Raw genomic sequence first — 23,138 nt, forward strand, 5'->3', positions numbered from 1 at the left:
AGTCTATGTCCTTTTGGGTCTGATGTCTTCCACTCAGCATGTTTTTAAGGTTCGTCCATTTTGTAGTGTGTGTCAGAACTTTATTGCCTTCCATGGATAATATTCCATCACAAAGAAGTACCCTTTTTGTTTGTTCATCTGTGCATGGATATTTGGGTCGTTTCCACCTTTTGGCTGTTGTGAATGTACCATGTGCTTCGATAGCCATGAGATGCCCCCTGGGGACAAAGCAGGCTTTTGGGGGGTAAGGGGGGTAGGGGGAATGACAACAGCAAGACCAAAAAACAGGCTATGACTGAACACAAAGCCTTGAGGAAGGAGCTGGAAACCAGGATTAAATCCTCTACCACTCCAGATGATTCCCGGGGGGCCTTCCCGTTCTGACAATCAGTCCACCAAGACCTCGACCATTAGATAATTAAACAATGATCAGTCTAATGAAATACCCTGCTTGGAGGGTAGAGAGAGAACGGTGACTTTGGAGGTGACCAAGGTCTAATCCCCCCAGAAGAACGTGGTGCCCACGGTAGAGAATGATGGCAGAGCCTGCCCCCCACACTTCCTGGGGCTTGGCTCCAAGTGAGAATCAAGGAGGAACACAGAAATGGTTCCAGCACAAGCTGGAGGGGCTCGTACCTGCCTGGGGACAGGGCGCTTTCTGGGACCAGGCTGGCCTGTCAGGGAAGTCTGAAACCACTAGGGAAGGAAATGAGGGAAAGGCTTGGTGGACAAGGCAAAGGGGATACCTGAGTGGCTTCTACCACAGACCAGAATGCCTTGTGGCCAGGTCCCCCTGAAGCCTTGCAGGGGGGTGGGGGGGTAGCGCACAGCATGCCTAAGAGGAGATATGGGAGAAAAACACAGAACAGGGTCTCATGCCCACATTCTTGGCTGTGTGGCCCTATCTGAAACACTGAACCACTCTGGGCCACTCTCCTCATCTCTATGATGATTGGCTCAAAAGCCATCAACCCTCTGGTCCCCTCCAGGGCCAATTCCAGGCACATGGGGACACTGAAGGGGGTGTGGAGAGAGATCTCTTCCATACTCACTCGTTCATCAAATGTTTATTGACCACTGCTTTGTGCTAGATGCCCTTCCTTCATCCTACCTGACACCAAGGGGACAGACAGGAGAGGCAGTAACACGATCTTCTCATTGCAAAGATTTGCAAAGGCAGATTACAATAGCCGATACCACCAAGTCTCCACTGACAAAGCACTCCCTGCAGTCTAGCTTGCTGCCGATGCCAATCAAGAGTGGTGCCCCAGCATCATGCACCCCAATCCCATCGGGCTCTGGGAGGAGCTCCTATCCGTGGGCTGGGAAGGGAAGGAAGAAGGCGACAGGGGGCTCAGATGCGAGCTAGACTCACCTTCACGCAGGAATAGATCACGGACACAAATACCACCAACGTCAGCAGCAGGAAACAGGTCAGGTAGAAACTCAACATGAACACGGAGCTGGAAAAAGAGAGGAGGTGGGGAATTCTGGGGCTCTGAAAGCCTCTGGAAGGAAAGAGAGGTTGCTCCATTTCCCCTGAACCCACTGCCCAGTCTCTCCTAGCCCCTCACTGAGAAGGGGGCTTACACAGCCTTGTGAACTGATTCAGGAGCCCCTCCATGGTGGTCCGGCTCCTGTCCTTGCCATCTCCCGGCATGGAGTGGAAACCCGCAAGGGGCTGAACTGAGAAGTGAGTGTCACCTGCTCAATGTTTTGCCTAATTCTTAGCTATCCACAGACTCACTTCATTTAGCTTGGAAGGACCTATTTTAAAAGTCACCTCGTTATTCCCTCCCAGCAGTTACTCATGGCTAGGTGAGGAACTGTGAAGGCTGAAAATGGGATAAAGGGCCATCATTTCTAAAACGCATTTGTCAGCAGCCCAAGCAGACACTCTGAGAAACAGCAGGGATGCGTCCCTTTGGAGGCAGAGTCCCTAAACCCTGTACCCTGCCAGGCCCCACGACAAGTCCTACTCAACTTGCCAGTTCAACACGAAAATGCAAGGAATTCCCCCTGTCCCTGCTGCCAGGGACAGATCACAGGTGATCTTAACGTTCACCAAGGGCCAGAATTCTCAGACAAAAGAGCTGCCGGTGACTTTCCATCTGGAGCCTCCCACTGGCCCTCCTGGGGCCGGGACTGGCCTAAGGTACACCCCATCATATCAGGAGGTCACAGAAATCCCTTTTCCCTTCCGGGGAGTGAGAGTGGCCTGGAGATGTCAGGCGTCGTTAGCAGGTTAAAGGCAAGCAGAGGGCTTGACAAGGCAGGGGAATACCTCTAGAGAGGCGTTCAAAGGGCGTCTTTGTTCCAGGCACCCCCAGAAGCCAGCACTTAGATGCTTTAAACAAGCAGAACAAGGGTAGAGAACTCTCTTCAGAGGGAAAGAAAGACCTTTAAAGTAGCTTTGAATGCTTCCGTAGAGAGAGGACTGCTGGAGAAAGACTTCCGTCAATGCCTTAGCAGCTCGGAGCTGTGGCTGGGGGGAAGGGAGCCACTGCAGGCGGAGCAGGGACCAAGGGAAACCCAGCCCACCAGCCATGCTGTAGAAACAGAAAGGCAAGCGGCACGGAGGCAGGGTTAGAGGCACCCAGGCTAACCGGACTGTCAAGAGCAGCAAGGGGACAGAAAGGCTAGGTCGCTTATTTATACCTGTAGCTCCATTTCCATATAGAAAAAAATGGGGTCCTGTGTCAATAAAGACCCACAGTCCCACCAGCTCTGCACCACCTCAGCGTGGGGGGCAATGGGGATTAGCTGCACAACCAGAGGGCTGGTGTCTGTGGTATCCTACAGAGTCACAGTGGACACAAATGTCAGGACCATCTCTGCAACAATGTGTCATCAAAAATAAAAGGCACTGAGTACTACGACAGGTAGGCATCATGTACCTCCCGATAACATGCACTAAGAAGGACACATCACTTCTGTGGGATTCTTGTCAAAACTGCATAACCTCAACCTGTGAGTACACATCAGACAAACCCAAATGGAGACATTCTACAAATTAACTGGCCAGCACTCATCAGAAGCTCCAAGGCCACAAAAGACAAATAAAGGCTGAGGAGCATCACAGATTAGATCACACTGAGGAGAAAGAACAGCTAAACGCAATGTGGGATCCTAGCCTGGCTCCTGGGACACAAAAAGGCCATTAGGGGCAACGCTGATGGAATTAGATTACAGTCAGTTAGGTAATAGTGCCATTCCAGGGTTAATCTCGTGCCACTGACCCTTGTACTGCAGTTACCTAAGTGTCAACATTAGGGAAAACTAGATGAAGGCTGTACAGAGACTCTCTCTGGTACTTCTGTAACTTTTCTTTAAGTCCACAATTACTTCAAAATGAAAAGTAGAAGGTGTCGGGGTGAGGGGACTCTACTAGATTCAGTTGGACTTAGGAGACATAACCAAACACAACCAGTGGATCTTGAGTAGATCCTGGCTATGAATAAACTAAAAGTAGGAGACATTTGGAGACAATTCTGGAAATGTGAACATGGATTTGGTGTTACATGATTGCAGAGAACTAGTGTTAATTTTGTTTGGTATATAAGGCATTGTGGTTAAGAGGGAAAATGCCCTGAAAATAGATATATATTGAGGGGTTTGGGGGAAAATGTCCTTTCATCTAAAATTTAAATAATCAGGGACGCCTGGGTGGCTCAGTCATTAAGCGTCTGCCTTTGGCTCAGGTCGTGATCCCAGGGTCCTGGGATCGAGCCCCGCATCGGGCTCCCTGCTCAGCAGGAAGCCTGCTTCTCCCTCTCCCACTCCTGCTGCTTGTGTTCCCTCTCTTGCTGTGTCTTTCTCCGTCAAATAAATAAAATCTTTAAAAAATAAAATAAAATAAAATTTAAATAATCAGAAAAAAATAGATGAAACAATAGTAAAACATCAACAATAGTTACATCTAGGGGATGGGTGCTGATTATATTAATTACTTTGCTTTTCTGTGTGTTTGCAATATTGCATAATAAAGTCACAAATGTGTAGATACATGCACACGTGCACATACAAATGTATATACACACACACAAACATAACAAAGATAACCAAGCAATTATCTTCCTTGTCTACATGTGACTCTGTGACTATCTACCTAACACTTCATTTCTGGAAGCCCACTGCCCACTTCAGAGTGGTCCCCTCAAAAGCCACAGGCCTCTCTCAGGGACGCGACCAGTCCTTGGAAGCGTTCAGGAGTATCTCTGAGAAAAGCCTTTAGAACCAGAAATCCATTCTTTGAAATACCCAGAGTAGCAGAAAACCTTTATCTTTTGAAGATGTGTTAATGGTTTTGCAAGAACCAAAGGTCACACGGAAGCAAACCTGGTGAATACTTCAGGTGATTTAAGGGCAACCACTGTGTGGGTGACAATGGGGCGAGATGATAAAGTGCTGAGTCTCTCATGCAGCAAGGCAGGCCCAGGGAGGTTTCCCGCCCTGTCACAGGGGACTCAGACTCGTGGCTTCCCCGTCCCACCGAGGACACATGGGGAAGCCTCTCCTTGTCTGAGCAAGTCCGACCCCTGCCTCTGCTTGCTCCATGACCTCCGTTCCCACCCCTGGAGCCCCACAGCCAGAGGGACGGTACTCACTGGGGCACGATGGTGATCTGGACAAAGCAGATGAAGAGGAAGACAAGCGAGGCACATGCCACGTAGGCACCGAATCGGTCATCCACCTGCTTGGAGTACTGAGAGGAGGGCACGGGGTGAGAGGGGCCCTGCGTGCTCCAGCCCCGCTCCACCCCAGACACATGCGGGCAGCCCACTCCCAACACCTGGAAGAACCAGCACTAGCCTTCGTGCTCAAGAAAACCAGTTCAAAGCACCCTAACGTGGTGCCTGTGGGGACGGCAGCTGAGATGTGTCAAACCAGACACTTTCTGCAGGTCGGGTCACTACAAGAGTCATTCATAATGATCCTGGCTCAAATCACGGAGCACCATCTACCCGCTAGGACACGCGACCAGTCCGAGTTGTCCTCCCGCATCCTCGCAAAGCCCCGGAAACAGAACCTATGTAGCTGCTACTTCACAGAGGAGCCCGGGCTGGGGCTCAGGGTGGACGGGAGGCTCGCCCCAGCCCCAAATCACGGAGCTCATCTCCCAGCCCCCAGTTCCTCCTGCAACGCCAAGCAGCGTCGCCCACAGAGGCCGCACTGGCACCAAGTCACCAGAGAGGGCGCTCTCGGCTCAGGTCCCTTTCTCACTGGCCAACGAGTTTGCCTCACAGGACCGAGGTCGGGTCTGGCTCTGTCACGACTTCACTGGTGGCCTACAGCAAGTTGCCCACCCTCTCAGTCACAACGTCAGGAGATGGGACAGAGAGATCTCGACTGTCCCGACTTTTTGCCAGTGTGCCAAAGGCAGCTGGGAGGTCTACTGGTGATGATGTTCATAATGGTAACAACAATAAAAATAAAATCGATAGCAACTAACATCACTGAACATCTACGTGGCAGATACTGTTTTATGCGTTTTACACATATGGACTTGTTTAACCCTCACTATGACCCTCTGAAGAGGGTATGGTAAGGAACCCCATTTTCCAGATAAGGAAACTGAGGCATGAGGAAGTTAAGACTTATCCCTTCTGACCGTGAAAAGCCTCCCTAAAATCTCCATCTCCTGAATAGTGTGGCATTGGAGCAGGCGACACTAACAAGAAAGGGCACTTTCTGTGGTGATGGGGACAGGCAGGGAGCCGCCTATTGCCCTGTCCTCCTCCCTCTGGTTCTGGTCCTGCCCAGGGCCTCCTTCCCACCCAGGGGGCCGTACCTTCTTCTCTAAGTCAGGCTCCCTGAAGGTCAAGAGGAACTTGCGGACATGCTCAGACCGCAGCCTGTCGATGCTCCTGGCGTCAATGGCACGGCCCAGAAATTCGTCCACTTCATCCTCAGGGTTTGCACTTTCCTGGGCGTTCCTGGGGAGCAAGAGGCGCAGACCCAAGCTGACCACCAGGGGGCACCGCTGACTTGGCCCCCCTGTACCCAGGCCCATCAGAAAGGCCCTAATAAGGGGTGGGGACTCTGGGACTGGGACGAGGATTGCCAGGAGGCCAACTCTGGGACTGGGACGAGGATTGCCAGGAGGCCAAGTCTCCCCTCTTAACTGCACACATGCAGAGAAAACTGCCCATGTCTGACCCGCTGGCTGAAGGGCCTCGCTGACAATAAGGCTTTTCTGACTCTACTGATATATTATTGTAGTACAATAATAATATGACTTGTCATTGAAGGTTTAATTGTTTTTCTCCACAGGTAACAGTCTCTGCTCTTCACTGTCCAGCTGTACCATCATTCTGAAATGAAGGCCAAGATCGGGGAGCAAGGCTCCTGCCACAGAGGCTGTGAGCCACCCCAGTGCTTTCCCCTGGCTCAGGCCACCCTCTGGAAAGCAGGTTTCATGATCAGGATGCTGAACTAAAAGCCCTATTCCTCAAGGTGACACCCAGTCGTCAGTGGGGTGGCTAGCCCCCAAGAGCTGGGAAGTGGAAGAGAAAGAGGACATGCCCTCAGGGCACTAGGCTGTGGCCAGGGGCCGGGGACCAACAGGCAAGGGCTGCATTTTCCTGAGAGCTGCAGGCACGTGTGTGTATGCACACAGCCATGTGCAGCGTGTGCATGTACACGTATGTGTGTCCATGTGTTTGTGGGATGAGGACACGTGGGCTGCACTGAGACCCAGCCTCTCCGCCCGGCGGCCCAGGCTCCTGGGCTACCCCTCTAGCAGCTGCAGTGGGCTCCCGCCACTCTCAGCCGAGACTGTGCCAAGACTGTGCCGGACCGTGCCGGACCGTGCCGAGACCGTGCCAGACCTTGCTGAGACCATGCCGGACCTTGCTGAGACCGTGCCAGAATGTGCCGAGACCGTGTGGACCGTGCCGAGACCATGCCAGACCGTGCAGAGACCATGCGGACCGTGCGGGTGCACTGCCCACCCAGCATGGAGCAACTGAGCTATAAGGCAAACTTGGGGCTATCCCTCAGGCCAAGGAAGCAGGAATAAAGAAGGGCATATTACTCACTTGTCCTTGGGGTCTTCAAAGCCCTAAAAGAGAGGGACAGAGAGAGAAGGAAAGGAGTATGAGAACAGAGATGACGCTTCCAGGAGGGACTGTGGGAAAGCAGTCCAGCTCACCAAGGAGTCTGCACTGAGGGAGGCTTGTCACTCGTAAGTTCTTTCTTCCTTCTTTCAGCAAATACAGCCGGGGCCTTCCTATGGGACAGGCTCTGCACTAGACACTGGGGGAGCCCTGATTTCATGTCATGCACTGGCAAAACCCAGGTGTCTAAGCTCTTCCTATCCCCACACCCAACTCCCCAACTCCCCCACCCTTCCTCCCAGACCCTGAGTTTGGTAGGTCCCTCTCAATTCTGCCTTGAAATAAGCCTGAAGTAAGAGAAACCACTGAGTGATCAATTCCCACATGTGTGCGCGCACGCACCCTACCCCCACTGAGCACACAAAATCTCCTGGGAGTTCACACAGTTGTGCGCTTAAGAAAGTTAAGCTCCAGTTACCTGCAACAGCTTTTGTGGTATCTGAGAACCAGTGTGTTCTTCCAAGGCCAGAGTTGGGTGGTGACCCAGGAGGTGAGAGACCTGCCTGCCACGGGTGTGACTACTGCTCACATACACGGGGCAGGGGTGAGTGTGAAGGTCCCTGATTGGTTGCCAAGCTCAAAGCCCTATTTACAGTTAATCTATGATGTCTACAACATGCGTCTCAGGGTGTGACCGGCTGTGGCAGAATGGAGGGTGGGTTCCCTAAAACGGGAAGGGGGTGGAATCCCGGAAGCAGTGGAGGCGGCGGCAAGCAGCCCCAGGACTGTTTCAGAGAAGGCTCAGGTTGCCAGGACAAGGACAGAAGGTGACCTGTGGTCTCTCACGGCCCAGCGTGGAGCACACTGCTGGGCAAACATGGAGGTCAGTAAACGCCAGGTGAACCCAAATCCCAAACGAACACCTCTCTTTGTGCCCACTGCACACTTGGTTTGAAAATGCAAAAAGCAGGATTTATGTTGGTCTTCATGAGCCAGAGCTGCCAGATGCTGAAATAGATGTGGGGACCACACTGCACTGGGGCTCTGTCTCCATTCTATCCCGCAGTGGAGGGCTTCCAGGAGCCTCAGCAGCCTCTCGTGGCAAATCCAAGTGCCCGACTCTGGACTCTGCGCCCCTCCCAGGCTGCCTGGCGGCGGTCTCCCTGAACAAGCCAGACCCTTCTTCTTGTCCTCTGGGAATCACCAGGCCCTCTGTCCCAGCTGCGAGAGCCAGGCCACTACACCATCCCAGCCCTGGGCAGGAGGAGTTGATGTGACTCAAGTGAGTGCTCCACCTGGGGGCAGGCCCACGCTGGGTGCTCCCAGGATCCAACAGGGCGCAAGCTTAAATGGGCAGCAGGGGAACCCGGACAGGCCAGTTCTCCACAGAACGCGGTGAGGGGCTGGCACTGAATTCCATCACAGGGGCCGGCCACGACCTTACTCTGGGACAGAGGACAACTGAGCTGTATTATGCCTATGCTGGCTTCTGCAGCTCGGAAATAGACCTGACACGTTTTCAACAAAGCCGTCTCCGACTTTCTCCTATACTCCTTTGGTCTTCTGCTGGGGCTGGTTGGGGACCAGGTCTGCTCTGGGTGCCATGCTAGTGTGGGGAGCTGAGCATGGGGTTGGGGTGTTAGCAGATAAACCATGGCAGATGATCATTAAGAACACAGTCCAGGGGCACCTGGGTGGCTCAGTCGGGTAAGCGCCTGCCTTTGGCTCAGATCATGATCCCAGGGTCCTGGGATCGAGCCCCCCTACTCAGCAGGGACTCTGCTTCTCCCTCTCCCTCTGCTCCTCCCCTCTGCTGGTGATTTCTCTAATAAATAAAATCTTAAAAAAAAAAAAAAAAAACCACAGTCCAGCAGACTGGGTTCAAGTTCCCTGACCTGCTTACTAGTTCAGGGAGAGCCATCCTCAGCCCGGCTAGGAACACCCCCAGATAGGTTCCTGCGGTTTGTGCCACAGCACTTCCAGGGAGCAGCTCAGCTCACCCGGTTCTGTTTTGTTCCCAATTCCTGTCCCTTGGACCTAAAGGCAGGAGCAGTGGCCGTGGCCCCTCCACTCACCCACGTGGAGGCGCCGGCTCTGGTTTGCACGCCCGGCTCGGCGAGCTGCCTGCCTTCCCTGAGCCCTTGGGCTTGGCCTGCTGCCCCGAGAGAACACAGAGCCTCTCTGGCTAGATGAGCAGAGGCCCCTGTGTGCCCTTCCTGTCAACCTTCTTATTAATCAGTACCCTTAGGGACCTTATGACAGGCCTAAGCACAAACCAGAGCAGCTCGTCACTATATTTTAAAAGCTGAGTCCAAGTTGGAACAAGATTTAAAGAAATAAAACGGCTGCCTAGGGGCGCCTGGGTGGCTCAGTCGTTAAGCGTCTGCCTTTGGCTCAGGTCATGATCCCGGGGTCCTGGGATCGAGCCCCACATCGGGCTCCCTGCTCGGCGGGAAGCCTGCTTCTCCCTCTCCCACTCCCCGTGCTTGTGTTCCCTCTCTCGCTATCTCTTTCTCTGTCAAATAAATAAATAAAATCTTTAAAAAAAAAAGAAGAAATAAAACGGCTGCCTACGCGTTAGTACCTTCCTTAGGTCTCCCAGTCACTGCTTAATCTAATCCCCCACAGCTGTCGTCAGTGGAAGTCAGGGGAGAAGCTCTTCTTTTGCGTATCTTTCGCAAAGATTTCAGGCAAGGGTACCACTCATGGCAGTGCTGTGCCCGCCAGCTGCCGGAACCACGCCATCCACTGCCTGCACACTCTGCCTGCGTGGGCTGGGGCCTGCAGGTGGTCCTTTGGCGTTGGCCTCCGGTGACTCTGCCCAGCCAGGAGGAGGGGCGGGGAGTCTCTTCTCCCAAAGGCTGCGGCAGAGGTGTCCCCGACCCTGTTTGTCCACACACCTTCCTATCCCCTCCCGCTGGCGAGGTAGCCAACACCACGCAGAAATCCTGTAGCCAGTCTCCCCGATGACAGCCCTTCTAATTCTTCCAAGGTTCCTCCTGGTCCTAACAATGATTAATGCGTCTGCTAAATCAGTGCTTACACTCCAAACTACTTCCTTTGAGACTTTGAAATAACTAAAGACTCCACTTATACCAAATATCACCAAGAGAAAAGCTTTCCAGTGATTTTAAACAGAGAAAGCCCATCAGGCGCCTTTCCTGCCTGCTTGTGGTTCTTCCTCTCCTCGCTCCCATAGTCTCCTGCTCACCTCTGTCCTCTCCCTCCTGTCTTCCTGTTCCCTCCTCCCTGTCACCTGGATGACAGCCTCCCTCTTTGCACCCTGCTTTCTGTGATCCCCCCCTCTGCTCATCCCCTCTCTGGTCCTGGTCACATGGATACAGAGTCCGCAGGAGATTAAAGGGCTGGGTGAGAACAGAGAGGGTCCACCAATTGCTCTTTGCTTTGGGGAGGGCCCCCCAAGGAGGGGGAGTGGTGGCTGGAGATCTGTAGAAGTCCAAGTTCAAAGCCTTGGAGGAAGACAGGCACCCCTCCCCCACTCTGCTCCCTCATAAACTTGGTGTCCTATGAGTTGCTTCTTTACCGTCAAAAATTAAAATGGAGGTCTTGACTCAATTCATGTTTTGATCCTATTCATTTTCCTTAAATCTTTGTCATCTGTTATTCGCCAGCTAGCAAGGAGCAGAGTGGCCGGGTCCCCAGCCTGTCCCTGGCTCATTCTGCTGACTCAGCTGGATTTTCATGGAATTTATCTGCAGTCCCTGCTGCTGTAGCTAAAACCTGGTCCAACACACAGACCCCAAATTGGGGATCCTAGTGCCAGTATGCCCCATCTTATTCCTGTCCTCTGGCTCCGAGGACACACACACACAAAGTGCCCCCCCCCCCACACACACAGCTCCTTGCACCCTCCAGCCTCACTCACCCTCTCCCCAGGGTGGGTGCCTCCTGCCTGGGAACCAGGCTGCCCTTGAGCTGAGGAGTGTGCTTGGATGGAGAAGCCAAGCTCTCAGATAAAAAGAAAGAAAACCCTGCTGCTCTACCTTGACCTCTTCATACCTCTTCCTCTTTGTCCCACCCTCTGAATTCTATCATCACTGGCAGAATCCAGGCAGAGCATCCTGAATTAGATGGCCCCTGGTGTACACAGGGATGGCTGGGCGTGTCTGTCCCCCGAGGCAGGCAGGGTCCCTTGAGTTGGAAGTAGCACCCCACCATGGCCTCTGCTCATCCAGTCTGCATGCCCCACTGGAAACCTGTAGTTAGCAGGGGCACTTCTCAGTGCAGAGAGCAAAGGGGACCATCGCCTAGCACTTTCCAAAAAGTACTGAGATGGTTTCTGAGCAACTGAGCCCAAGGATGTGTTGCAGCCACCTGGGAAAGGCGGAAGGTGCTAGAAGGATGTCTGATGAGCTGGTGCCCCACCAGACAGTGCCACGGGAGCACCGGAGGTTCTGGCTGTTCTCGGGGTCTGCTTCCAGACTTTGGGACTCACAGAGAGAGCCGAGGACCAGAAGTCAGGCGCTCTGGCTCCTAGCCCAGAGTTGCTTCTGCAGCTCTCCAAGGTTCTGTCAGGTAACACAAGGGGCGTGGCCCAGTCCTCACACCCACGGAAGGCCCTAGCCCTGGAGAGGCCACATCCCGCACGCTGCCCCACCTGCTACTTACCATCCGCTTCATCTCCTTGGACACCTGGTTGCCCCCTAGGTGGTTGTAGAAGGGACGCTCGGCCCCCCAGTGGGGCGGGTTGTGCCCAATGGAGTTGGTTCTCTGGCGATTCATCTTGGCGATCATGGCCTTTTCTTCTTTCTAGGAGAGTAAAACATATGCATCAGCCTCTGGGCAGAGCCTACCAGGTGAGCCCAAGTGGGGCATTTCTCACCCCTCCTGGGTGCCTGGCCATGTAGGAGTTAAGGCAGGTGTCCCTCTTTTCTGTGCACAGCCTGGAGCCTAGAGTCTGCCGGGATCCTGGAGCTCACTGCAGGAAGCATCCTCAATCCCTTCACACTCCCCAACGCTAGCGCTGGCCGGCCTAGGTGGGAGGTTGGTCTTTTGAGAAAGCAAAGGGGTGTGGGGACAACTGTCATTGTCACAGAATTCTTCAGGGGTGCGCAGAGCCCGGGTCTGAGGCGCCGGGGTAAAGGCAGGTAAAGGATTCCAGTCTCCACTCGACTTATCCCAAACAGGCATATTCTACCAAAGAGGCAGCTTCTGGAGGTTTGGGTCACTAGAACTTGAGAGGCAAAGGCCGATATACATTGTACAAATACACAAGTGGGGCCTCAGCTGGCTCCCTGTATGCCACCCACGATCTCTGTCTGTCCATCCATCCAAATGGGCTCCAGGAGGAAGGTTGGAGAGGCCCTGGGGAGACCTGAGGCAGCCTTCCCCTCAACTCCCTCTCTGAGCCTGGGAAGGGAGCCGGTCGGATCAGGGACACAGAGGGGAGGGGACACAGCCTGCTTCAGCTGACACAGCTCTGGGTGGGGTGAGCGTATGGGGTGTCACTCTCTGTCTCCATTTCATCTTGCTGGACCACCTGTCAGAAGAACAGGACCCAGAGAACCCAGGGTAGAAGGTGAGCTCTCAGCCTGAGTGGGGCAGGAAGGGGGGGCTGAAGACCCTGTCACCTTGACAGAGGGGAGGGTGTGGGAGGGCCTGGGAGGAAGTCAGTTCACTTACACGCTAATCAAAGAGCAAGCAAAATGTGTTCAAAAATGTGTCAAATAAGCCACTAGGCACGCTCCCCAGGGTGTCTAAATGCTCCCATCCCTCTCTGCGGTCTGTGGGGGGCCCAACACAGCTCCCACGCTGTTGTGGCAAGTGAGGTTCCCCTGTGATGTCTCTGTCAGGGTGGACACCTGCCCCCAAGGAGCCCCCACATCTACCTTTGCTGTCACCCAAGACTCTCTCTGGACTTTTCTCCCAGCTTAATTTTATCTTTAATCTAACTTCTTAAGAAAGAAAGAGGGAAGCTTTTCTCTATCAAAGGCTGCTGACCAACAGGTCAATGCAATGGAAAGATTCATCAGTAAAAAGCTTTTTAATCTACGGAGAAATAGAAAATGTTCTCTTCATTCACTTTAAAAATTAAGAACATGGAACATGACACTATTAAAAATAGAATGCCAAAGTCTGCTAATAATTCAGTTTTATATTTGGGCAAGTGTGGGCTGGGACAAAGGGAGGGAAGAGAAAGGGACTAGAAGGTGAAACCGGGGAAGGACGGTGAACTGGAGAAATGAAGGTGTGTAGGGACCGGCAAAGACACGTGGGACACAGAGAGGCAGAGAAGGGCCCAATGTCCGCCTGGTTCAGGCAACAGACAAGGAGCAGGGAGGACACGAAACAAACGGTTGGACAGAGAGTAGACGGTGGACAGAGTCCTTGCTGTTTCATGTCCATGCCCGGCCTGTGGCTGTGCCGTGGCTAACTGATTTGAGGCCTGTTGCGTTTCTGCAACGGAGGCATAACATTCCTGCTTTTGCTGTCAGCCTTTGCAAGTCCTCCGTAAAGCTCATGAGCTTCCCGGGAAGCAGGAACCACACTGCATGAGGAATTCACAACTTGACTCAAGGAAAGAGTGAGAAGAGAAGGAAGTGGATGCCAAGAAACATTCCTCCCTGGAAGAATAGGGCCCTGCAGCCCCCCGGTTCTCCCACACCCGCCCAGCCCCCTGGCCGGACCCGCTTCTGGGTGCAGCGCAGGATCAGGAAGGTCTCGATACTGTGCTCCTTGAGGTAGGCGTTGCGCTCGCCCCCGCAGCCTGGCTCCACCTCGTAGTCACCATTCAGGTAGTTGAGTGTGGCCTTGGTGATGTGGATGCGCCTGCAGCAGGGAGAGGGGGAGGGACGTGGGGAGAGGAGTGCAGAGAACAGGACTTCAGAACTCCAGCCTTCATGCACAACCACACTGTGACCCACTTGGACACAGTTCAAATCCCACAGCCCCACACTCTGGCTCAAAGGCTAACCCCAACCTAGATCCCGACCTAGATCTCAATGTGCTGGATCCCTCCGCTGTCATCATCGTGGTGGCTTGGGTAGGGCCCTTCCGGGCTCACGGCCACACGGCCTCCCTGACCACACAACATCGCACTGAAGTTCTAGCATCGTCAGAGCAGAAGACATCTTTGGCCTGTCAGGAGGACACCGCCTCAGTCCCACAAACTTTGCAAACCTGCTCAGAAGCCAGCAGTGGCTCCGGCTGAGTACAGGACTGAGTCCAGATCCCCCAGCCTGGCACAGAGGTCCTTTTAATACAGGCACTGTTCCTCCCACCGGTCCCTAAGAGGTCCCGTGCTCTACTTCCATTCCTCAGAAACACCACGTTTCGTATGCCTGTGCCTGTCCTCACCTTGGTCCCTCGGTCTGGCTCTCTCCTCACCTCACCTTCCTCACCTGTCTGAATCCTGCCCAGTCGTCCAGGCTCATGTCCCACTTCCTTCTCATCCTGGCTACCCCGAAATTACCCATGGTTCCTCCCTCCTCCAGAACTCTACCCCCACCTATTGCATCACACAACAAGCCACTCTGTTTTGTGCAAATATCTTCTGGGTGAAGTCTGGGCAAAGGTTGAGAGGATGCTCCCTACAACTTGCCAGCATGTGGTGCAAGTAATTTGTTAAGGAGAGGAATTTCTATTTAAATTCTGCCAACCCGGAGTTGCAAGTTACCCCATCCTGCCCACCCCAGCCCCATTCCTCACAACAGTCATCCGGCGGGGAGGGGGGCGGGCAGGAAGCTAAGTCTGGGCCCTCACTCACCCTGCCTTGCCTCCAGCTTCCATGTGGTTGGCCAGCGTGACGTCATTAGACCAGACGTCGAACTGCCACTTCCTGAGACCAAGGACACCGCAGTGTACTCGCCCGCTGTGAATTCCCACGCGCATGTTCACGTTCACCCCTGTCACCTCCCGGACCAACCTGGGGATGGAGCAGGGGTAAGGCTGGGAGAGGGTCAGGGGCCAGGCGCACAGAGTGGGGGCGAGGCTGGAAGGCACGGGGTCAGGGGTGTGACAGAAGGTGCAGGGGTCAAAGAGTCATTTCCCTCTGGTCCAGCCCAAATCCAGAGTCTGAGACTGTTCCACCTGATGGACAGGGGCTGGGCCCTGGTACTCAGGTGCCGTAGGCAGTGAGGCATCGCTTCAGGGTGTGGCCACAAGGGGGCACAGTGCCTCACACTGCAACCCAGACCCCACTGCTTCCCCAGGAAGGCACCTTGGGCCTCTGCTCCCCTCAGTCAGTTCAACTGTATTCTGGGGATGCAAATGCACACTAGGGCCCGCTCGAGCCAAACAGGGAAGTTACAGCTGCTCCAAACCCCATTCATATGATGCTCAGAACTGTCCACATTGCAGCTTCATGGATGTTAGCAGCATAATGGAGCAAGGTGGTTAACTGACCAGGGAGGTTCCCCGAGCGAGAAGCAGCACCAGCTCCCACCACAGGCACCACACCCAGGGCTGAGGGCGCCCCCAGGACATGGGTGGGCCCTCTGTGGGCTGGAGCGTATGATAGAAGCTGTACTGCTCTGGGTATGCGTGCGAGGCACGGGGTACGCAGAAGAGGGTGCAGGTGCTTGCGGGGGAGGTACACAGTGTGTACTCTTCGGGGACCAGCATGCTCTCCGATACCCTGGGACAGGCGACACACGACACAGGGAAGAGTTACGTCATTCATCGTTTCTCTTGTCCCGGGCCACCCCTGCTGGAATGTGCCTTCCATCCACAGTGCCTTGGGCCCCTTGCTTAGGTTGATATCTCAGCCTTAGGTTGATAATAACTTTCTGGCTTTACGCCAGGGCCACGTCCTTCATGAAGCCTCTCTTGGTCCTCCCAATGGAAACAAATGTCCCCTCCTGCCCCCCACCCCCATCTCAGTCTGCCTCCCTCACCTGGTGCCGTCCGCTCCGCATGCCTGGTGTCACAGCAGCGGGAGTCCCGGCCTCTCCCTCAACAGACTCCGTGCTTCCAGGCGAGGGCTCGAGGCACTAGCTAGCCCAGGCATGCAGGGGCGCTCAGCAAGCCCTGCCCAAAGGAGCTCCGCCAAACCCAATGGAGCCGGCCGCCTTCCTGGACAGCTACTCTGCCCCCTGCCCTTGTCCGCTGCGGCTCTTCCTTTGCCCCTGCCCAGGCTACTTTTGAAGCTCAGTGACTGAGCCTAAGCTGGCATTATCTCCACATCTTTTAATAACCGCGGCCCCTCCTCTGGCCAGCAGTGACCAAGAATTGGCCAAAGATCCTTTTTGCTACTGCTCCCACGAAGGATGGATTTTCTTATATGCGGACACCTGCATTTGCATCCACCTGCCAGATTGTATTACCCTAGAGAGATGTTTAACCTCCGTGCTTCCAACCTTTCTCGATGGGGAAGAAAGGGGCCCATGGGCTCTACACCTGGCTGGGTGGCCGTGGGACCTGAGAGGCGAGGGAGCAATGCATAGGGCACAGCATGACGGCCAGCTTGTCCTCCTCTCCTGCAGAGGTGGGGCCACACCTCCCACTGCCCTGGAGTCTGCAAAGTTCTCCCTTCCTACAGGACACGTTCCTCTGGGAAAAGCTTCCCGGCTGCTGCAGGTAGAAGTTGCCCAGGAGAAGGCTCTAAGCCTAGAGGTGCAAATCAACCCTCCAGTATCAGGTACTCAGGCTGTGGGACGGTCCCCTCCCAGATGGGCACTTACGAGATGGCCTCAATCATGTCCATGCCCATCTCCACGCAGCAGTGGGCGTGGTCAGCCCTCGCTTCCGGCAGCCCAGAGACACAGTAATAACAATCCCCCAGGATCTTAATACGTAAACAGTGATTCTCCTGGAAAGCAAATTAATTTTGAAAATTAAAAATAGTAGGAAAGAGAAGCGGGAGGGAAAGAAACAGGAAGCAAACAGATTCACCCCGTGCCTGGAATAACTTGCCTTTTAGGGCAGTGAGCACAGACCCAGTGCCGGCAGATGCATGGCCCTGGCCGGCCCCAGGACGGGCTTATCAGGAGCCGAGGGGGGAGGATGGAGGACAGGCTGAGCAGCGCTCAGGCATTCCATCCTCCCCAGGCTCAGGAACTCACTTTTATGGTCACTGCTGAGACCCAAGGAGCAAGCAGTTGGTCCGATGTCGGAGCAAATAGGGCAGACTTATCAATTCGAGGAAGGCCCAAGTTGAGAGTCAATATCCCTGGTTCCACTCCCAGGCCCTGGAGAACGCTCTGACTCTTGGCCTAAGGCTCTACAAACAGTTCTCTGATTCTCCTTCTTTTACAAAAAGACTGAAGCAGGAATGAGGCTTAACCAAAGCTCGTCTGCCCCTCAGCCTGTCTGAGACTTTGACCAAACAGCGCGCTGGTAACCAGAAAGCGTGTGAGTGCTAAGACCCCCCCAGAGCTGAGGTACCTGCCCACTGCTGCGCCTGAGGAGAGGAACGGGCACAGCCGGGGTCACCGTGCGGGTCACAACTGAGCCAGGACTGGGACTGGGATGGGATGTCACTAGTCACCAATTCTCAGCTCTCCAAGTCTGGCCCCCAGGAGTTACTTCATGAAGTAGAACACTGGGACTCAAGTGTCCGCGTGGCCTGGATTCTCATTTAAGGCCCATCCACTGCCCGAGGGCCCAGCATACACCTAACTCCCCTCACCCATGGTCAGTGATAAAACCCCCCAGGCAGGTGTGCGACCTGCCATCTAATGCCCTTGGAGGCCCTGGCGCCACTTCTGACTGGCACCAGCCTCTCATCAATGATCTGATGTCCTGTGAGGGCCAAAGGGAACATGTCTGCCTGTCGGTGGACATTGCAGTGAGCAGCCCCTGACATGTAATGACCCGACAAAGGCCCAGGACATCACCCAAAGACACAAAAGCTGGAGAGGATGACAGTATAAACAGGGACCAAATGGGTAAATGTGTCATCTACCACTCCACGCCCTGGGATGCTACTTCCAATTTGTGCAAACAGCGCAGAGTCCTCCTTCTGGAAGCCTCGGGGGGGGTGGCGCACAGCTGTCTGCAGACCAGCTGGGACTCAGACTCATTCTCTTACCAGTCTGGCCCAGCTCATCAAGAAAATGGCTCTATGGGCACCGAAGCTGCCCCACCGAACCGCAATTCCTCAGGGGCCTGGGCAGTGTCACCTGCAGCCCTTCCCACACCCTTCCTCAGGTGGAGGGCTCCCTCACTTGCTCCCTCGTGAGCAATGACAGCATAAAAACACGTCCAACTGCATGCAGTGTGAGGACACACAACCACAGCTGCTGAGCAGACCCTCTGCGCAGCAGGGCACATGCCGCCCCAGGGCCCGTCCCGGGGGCCCACGGGGCCTCGGCCGCAGCGCTCTCTCTCGGGCGGCCCAGACGGAGCCCTGGGTGCTGAGGACGGCAGGGAGGGTGACTCACCGCGGCCAGCTTGTCGAAGCGGGCGAAGAGCTCGTTGAGGGTCATGACCAGCTCCTGGGCAGTGCACTGGGATGCCAGGCTGGTGAAGCCCTCGATGTCAGCAAACAGGATGCTGGGGAGACAGGTGGAGGAAGACCCCCATGAGGGAGGAAGATCACCACCCTGAGCCTTAGGAGGGCTGCTGGCCAACAAGAGTCCTGGGGAGGGGGGGGGTTCCAAATGGCTACTGGGGAGGGCATAAAGGGTCCCTGGCACTGGAGAGTCGAGGATGCTGGCCTCACCATCTGGCCAGGAGACGCCTTCTGTGCTCTCACTGTGCCCTCACTCCCGCCCAAGATGGGGACAGCGGCTGGGGGGCGGGGTGCGCGCACAGAGGCACATGAGGCCTGGGAGTGTGCACTTGCCTGAGTTACCAAAGACAGGGGCCTGTCCCTGCCATTTCTGTCCCCTCTTGGGCCTGCCTTGTTTGACTCCTGACCAGCCCCCTCAAGATAGCTGCGGCCTTTGATTCATGGGCTTGGAAAGTGTTTCAGGCCCCAGTGGCAACCATACTAAGGTCTTACTTCCGAGCCCCACAGATAAGGTTTCGGACCCAAGCCCTCCATCCCTAGGGAGTCTCTAGAAGGGACAGACTAAAGAGGCTCAGGGAGGAGAGAGAGAGGAAGACCCAGCCAGCAAGCATGTCTGGAAGCCTCCTAAGTTGTCCCTGCCAGCAACATCAGCCTCATCCCCAGGCACGTAGTCAAACAGAGCAGCTGGTGCTCGCACTATGCACTGTGGATCTTCTGTCCGTCTCTGTGGCTTGTGTTCCGGAGACTGAAACCGTCTTCCTTTTCTTTCACAACACACCGTTAGAGGTGAGGCCCCAGGGCTGGAGTGTGGAAGGGCCCCTGGAGTTTTTTTCTTTAAATGGTCACAAAAATGTAGTAACTCTCGTGTCCGGAGAGGCTCCCGGTGGCCTGGCTCAGGGCTGGGGGCTTCTAAACTGTCTTCTCGCTGAGTGCTCCATGCGACCCTGCAGCGAAGCCTCGCGTCTCCTCACAGACGGGGCGGCTGAGGCTCAGGGAAGAAGCTGCAGATGGCAGCATGGTGGGCTCTTTCTCCCAGGCTCGTGTTCTTCCCACTATTCCACAAGGCTCCTGAGGCTCCAGATAGTCTTCCTTTTTTAAATTAGGAATGTAGAACTAAACATAGTTTGTCATTTTATCTGGAAAATGTGTACTGGTGCATTAAGCCTGTCTTTCTCTTCTGATGTTTGACACCTGGGGCCTTACTGACCCTGGGGAACCTGTCAGCCCCAGGCTGGCCGGGTCTTAGAGTTAGTCAACAGCTTGCCTTAGGGTCCAAAGCCCCACAGCCCAGCCAGGCTCTCACACTCAGGCCATGAATCCCCTGCCCCAATCACCCCAGGACCGGTACCAGACTCGGGACAGTCCCTACCCCCCAGAGCCCACTGAAACGATTCAAGCCCATCCCAAGCCGGCTTACCCTGCCTCACCCACTCCTTCCAGCAGAAACCCCAGTAAAGGCTCTCATCCCCAAACCCCTCTCCCTCTGCCTCCTGACACACTGGAGCAGTGCTTCCCCATGGGGCCCCACGGTGTGGCGGGCTCCCTTCCCCCGGGATGAGTAACAAAGGATATTTTCAATAGCAGCTGTCTCCTCACCTACTGGCCTTTGCGTACCTGGATAATAAAACTTGCCTTTTAAAACAGTTGGACACTGTCCTGTGCCCTTTATGTGTATGAACTCACCTAAACATCACGACCACCCCATGAGGTCAGAATCCTTTTACAGGGGAGAAAACGGGAGGCACAGAGAAGATACGTCATGTGCCCAAGGCCACATGGGCAACCTGGCTTCATGGCCCAGGAGTTGACCCAAGAAATATTAAGCTGGTGGCCCCAGAGCCATCTTAAGTGAATACAAGCATAATACAGGGGTCTGGCATTGTAAATGGGGCAGAGGGAGGCGGAAGGGCATGTACGGGCCGCCAGGACTCCATCAAGAGAGGGCACACTCAGCAGCTGCCTGCCAGCTCACACAAGGGAAGGTGCAAACAGACAAGCCAAATGAGGGGAAAGAAGAAAAGCTGAGGAGGAGGAGGAGTGGAGAGGAGAGATGCTGCCCCGGCAGGCCACAGGAAAGAAGACAAGCTGCTCCGGAGTGGGCAGCTAGGCGGGCAGGGGCGCAGAAGATGCAAGGCAGTCAGGAGTCTCCATCAGACCTCCACTGATGCCTAGGGTCTGGACCGGGCAGCACCCCGCCCGAGGGGACTGCATGGCGTCTGCATGCTGGGTTAGAAGAGCAGATGAGGGGAGGCTGCCATGCCTCAGATGCTGATCTCAGCTCCCAAACTAACTAGGTGCAGCCCCCTCCCCACCCACCTGCCACCTCTCCGCCTGTCAGTCTTGCAGGCAACTGGCCCACTCCACTTAGGAACAAGAGAAAGTTCTCCCCCAGTCTATGTAAAAGCACCACCATATAGTTGTTCTGGAAATTCTTAACTCTCAGGAAACCAAAGCTAGTTCAGGTTGGGGTCAAAATCCATGGCTCCAGAGTTAAGAAAGATTCATTCGGCTAGGGTCAGTATCTGGAATGCAAAGCCAGCAGATATCAGGCCCAGCGGCTATTCCATGCTAAGTCCAAAGTTACACAGCGGAAGGCTGGCTTTGGGGGCTGGTGAGACCCCAAAATCCCTGAATCCAGCTTGGCAGGATGACTACTGGGTCCGGTAACCCATGGCAGCGGGCTGAGGAGAAAGGAGGGGAGGAAGGAGAGACACGAGCGTAGAGCAGGGGCTCAAGGTGGGTGGAGTCTGGGACTCCATCGAGAAGTGGCACACTCAGCAGCTGTGACCTCACTGAGCTGTGACTCCACACCTGCTGAGCTCACCTAGCCAGTCAGGAGAGCCCTCCTCTCTCAGCCATGGCTGGCTGTGGGCAGGCCTGCCATCATTCTCCTCCACAGGGGACCTCACTGGGCCTTAGAACACTTTCCCCCACAGCTGCTTTCATCCCGCTAGACCAGTGGTTCTTAGACCTGGGGTCTGTTAGAGATACCCAGAGCATTTATAAGAGTGATCCCAGAGCCCCACGCCCAGAGATTCTGGCTTAATTAGTCTGAGGTAGGGCTCTGCTATTGATTGCATGCACTTGCCTGGTTTTGTTTTATTTTAAGCTTCCCTGGTGGTTCTAATATGCAGCCAGGGTTGAGAACCACTGCACTCGTTTAAATGTCACCTCAAGGAGACTTCTATCACCCTATTTGAACTACAGCCCCTCCCATGTCGGCCTGCCTTACCTGCATATTCTTCTCCATTGCACGTTTCACTCCTCACTGAAGTCCTGATACTGTTTGTGTTATCCTTATGCTCCTGTTGATCTCTTCCCACTGGAAAGTAAAGTCCTTGAGGGAGGGGTTTTGGCCTATTCCATTCACTGCGTATGTCCCAGCTACCAGCACGATGTCTGGCGCACAGAGTAACTGTTCAATAAAATGTGCCACCCGGTGACTGACCGAGGACAGGTCACAACCACGTGCCCTCTGCCCTATCCCCCCCCGCCCCCCCAGCCCACAGGAGCCGCCTCTATTAGCTTCCCAGGGCTGCCACAGCAAAGCGCTACAGACGGGGTGACTCAGAGCCACAGAAATGTATTCTCTCACAGTCCTGGAGGCTCGAGGTCCGAAATCCAGCTGTCGGCAGGGCCATCCTGCCTCTGACACTCTGGGCAGAAGCCTTCCTGGCCGCTCCCTACTTGCTGGTGGTGGCTCCCCACCCTTGGCATTCCCGCGTTGCAGCGGTGTTACTCCAATCTCGGCCTCTGACCTCACGTGCTGTGGTCCCCGTGTATCCGGGTCTTTATACAGCATTTTCCTCTTCTTATGAGGGCACCACTTATATTGGATTAGGGGCCCATGCTATTCCAGCGTCTTAACCTGATTCCATCTGCAAAGACCCTATTTCCACATTCTCAAGGACCAGGGGTCAGGACTTCAACATATCTTTTAGGGGGACACAGTTCAACCCAGGAGCAGTGCCTAATGTGTATTTGTTGAATGGAAGAGAATATTCATACTTTCAAAGCAAGCAAGAGGCAAGACCGGTCACTCCAGCAGCTCTTCCTTCGACTCCATGGGGCCTCTTGGGGTCCCAAGCTAAGTCACCTGAGACAGGAGCCCGTGGGGCCAGCAGTGTTCACAGGACGGACGGCAGAACAGTTACAGAGGCCATGAGCAGCTTCCTGGTCCATGCCAGCAGGCGTGGGAAACGACGCTGGTGTGTGAAGGGCCTCCGGGTGGCTGAGAAAGCCAGAGCCTCCCTCCAACCTGCTGGGATCTACTCCTCGTGGCCCCTCCTGGGGTTTTCAACAGCTGCTGAGGAGTCAGGGAGGACGAGCTCCTGGCGGACGAGGCGGTGCCGAGCGGGGGCAGCCAGCCAGCTGGAGAGGAGTGGCTCAGAGCAGGGCTCAGAGCGGGTTGCTACCTCGAGCCAAGGTTTGGACAGGGTCTGAACCCCTGCAGCCTCTCCTACACATTTATGGAAATTCTGCCACCTCCACATTCCCCCCACCTCCTGTCACAGGTGAAGTTACACTCCTCTGATACTGCCTCAGGGGAGGATTTTGCTCGGCGGCTGCCACTCCGGAACCTCCTCTGTTTTTGAGGTTGACCCAACTGCAGACTGTCTGTTCCCCCGGCCAAGGTTTCCTGATCGGCTCTGGGGTGATCCTGAAGG

The 23,138-nt window shown here is 54.8% G+C and overlaps 1 protein-coding gene across 1 annotated transcript in view; it reads right to left on the reverse strand.

Moving 5' to 3' along the window:
* Nucleotides 1-23,138, reverse strand: part of ADCY5 (adenylate cyclase 5) — a 149,866-nt gene that overhangs the window by 25,342 nt on the left and 101,386 nt on the right. Inside the window, exons 4-12 of the mRNA XM_045903003.3 lie at nt 18,401-18,512; nt 16,700-16,827; nt 14,785-14,943; nt 13,706-13,847; nt 11,688-11,828; nt 7,041-7,063; nt 5,792-5,936; nt 4,608-4,705; nt 1,376-1,463 (exon numbers count right to left, since the gene is read on the reverse strand). Of these exons, the coding sequence (XP_045758959.2) occupies nt 1,376-1,463; nt 4,608-4,705; nt 5,792-5,936; nt 7,041-7,063; nt 11,688-11,828; nt 13,706-13,847; nt 14,785-14,943; nt 16,700-16,827; nt 18,401-18,512 (1,036 nt within the window). The remainder of the gene's footprint in view (nt 1-1,375; nt 1,464-4,607; nt 4,706-5,791; nt 5,937-7,040; nt 7,064-11,687; nt 11,829-13,705; nt 13,848-14,784; nt 14,944-16,699; nt 16,828-18,400; nt 18,513-23,138) is intronic.

Source organism: Mirounga angustirostris, unplaced genomic scaffold, assembly GCF_029215605.1.
Source record: "Mirounga angustirostris isolate CCGP_5_RB_7025 unplaced genomic scaffold, mMirAng1.0.hap1 SCAF_1, whole genome shotgun sequence".
Taxonomy (NCBI): Eukaryota; Metazoa; Chordata; class Mammalia; order Carnivora; family Phocidae; genus Mirounga; species Mirounga angustirostris.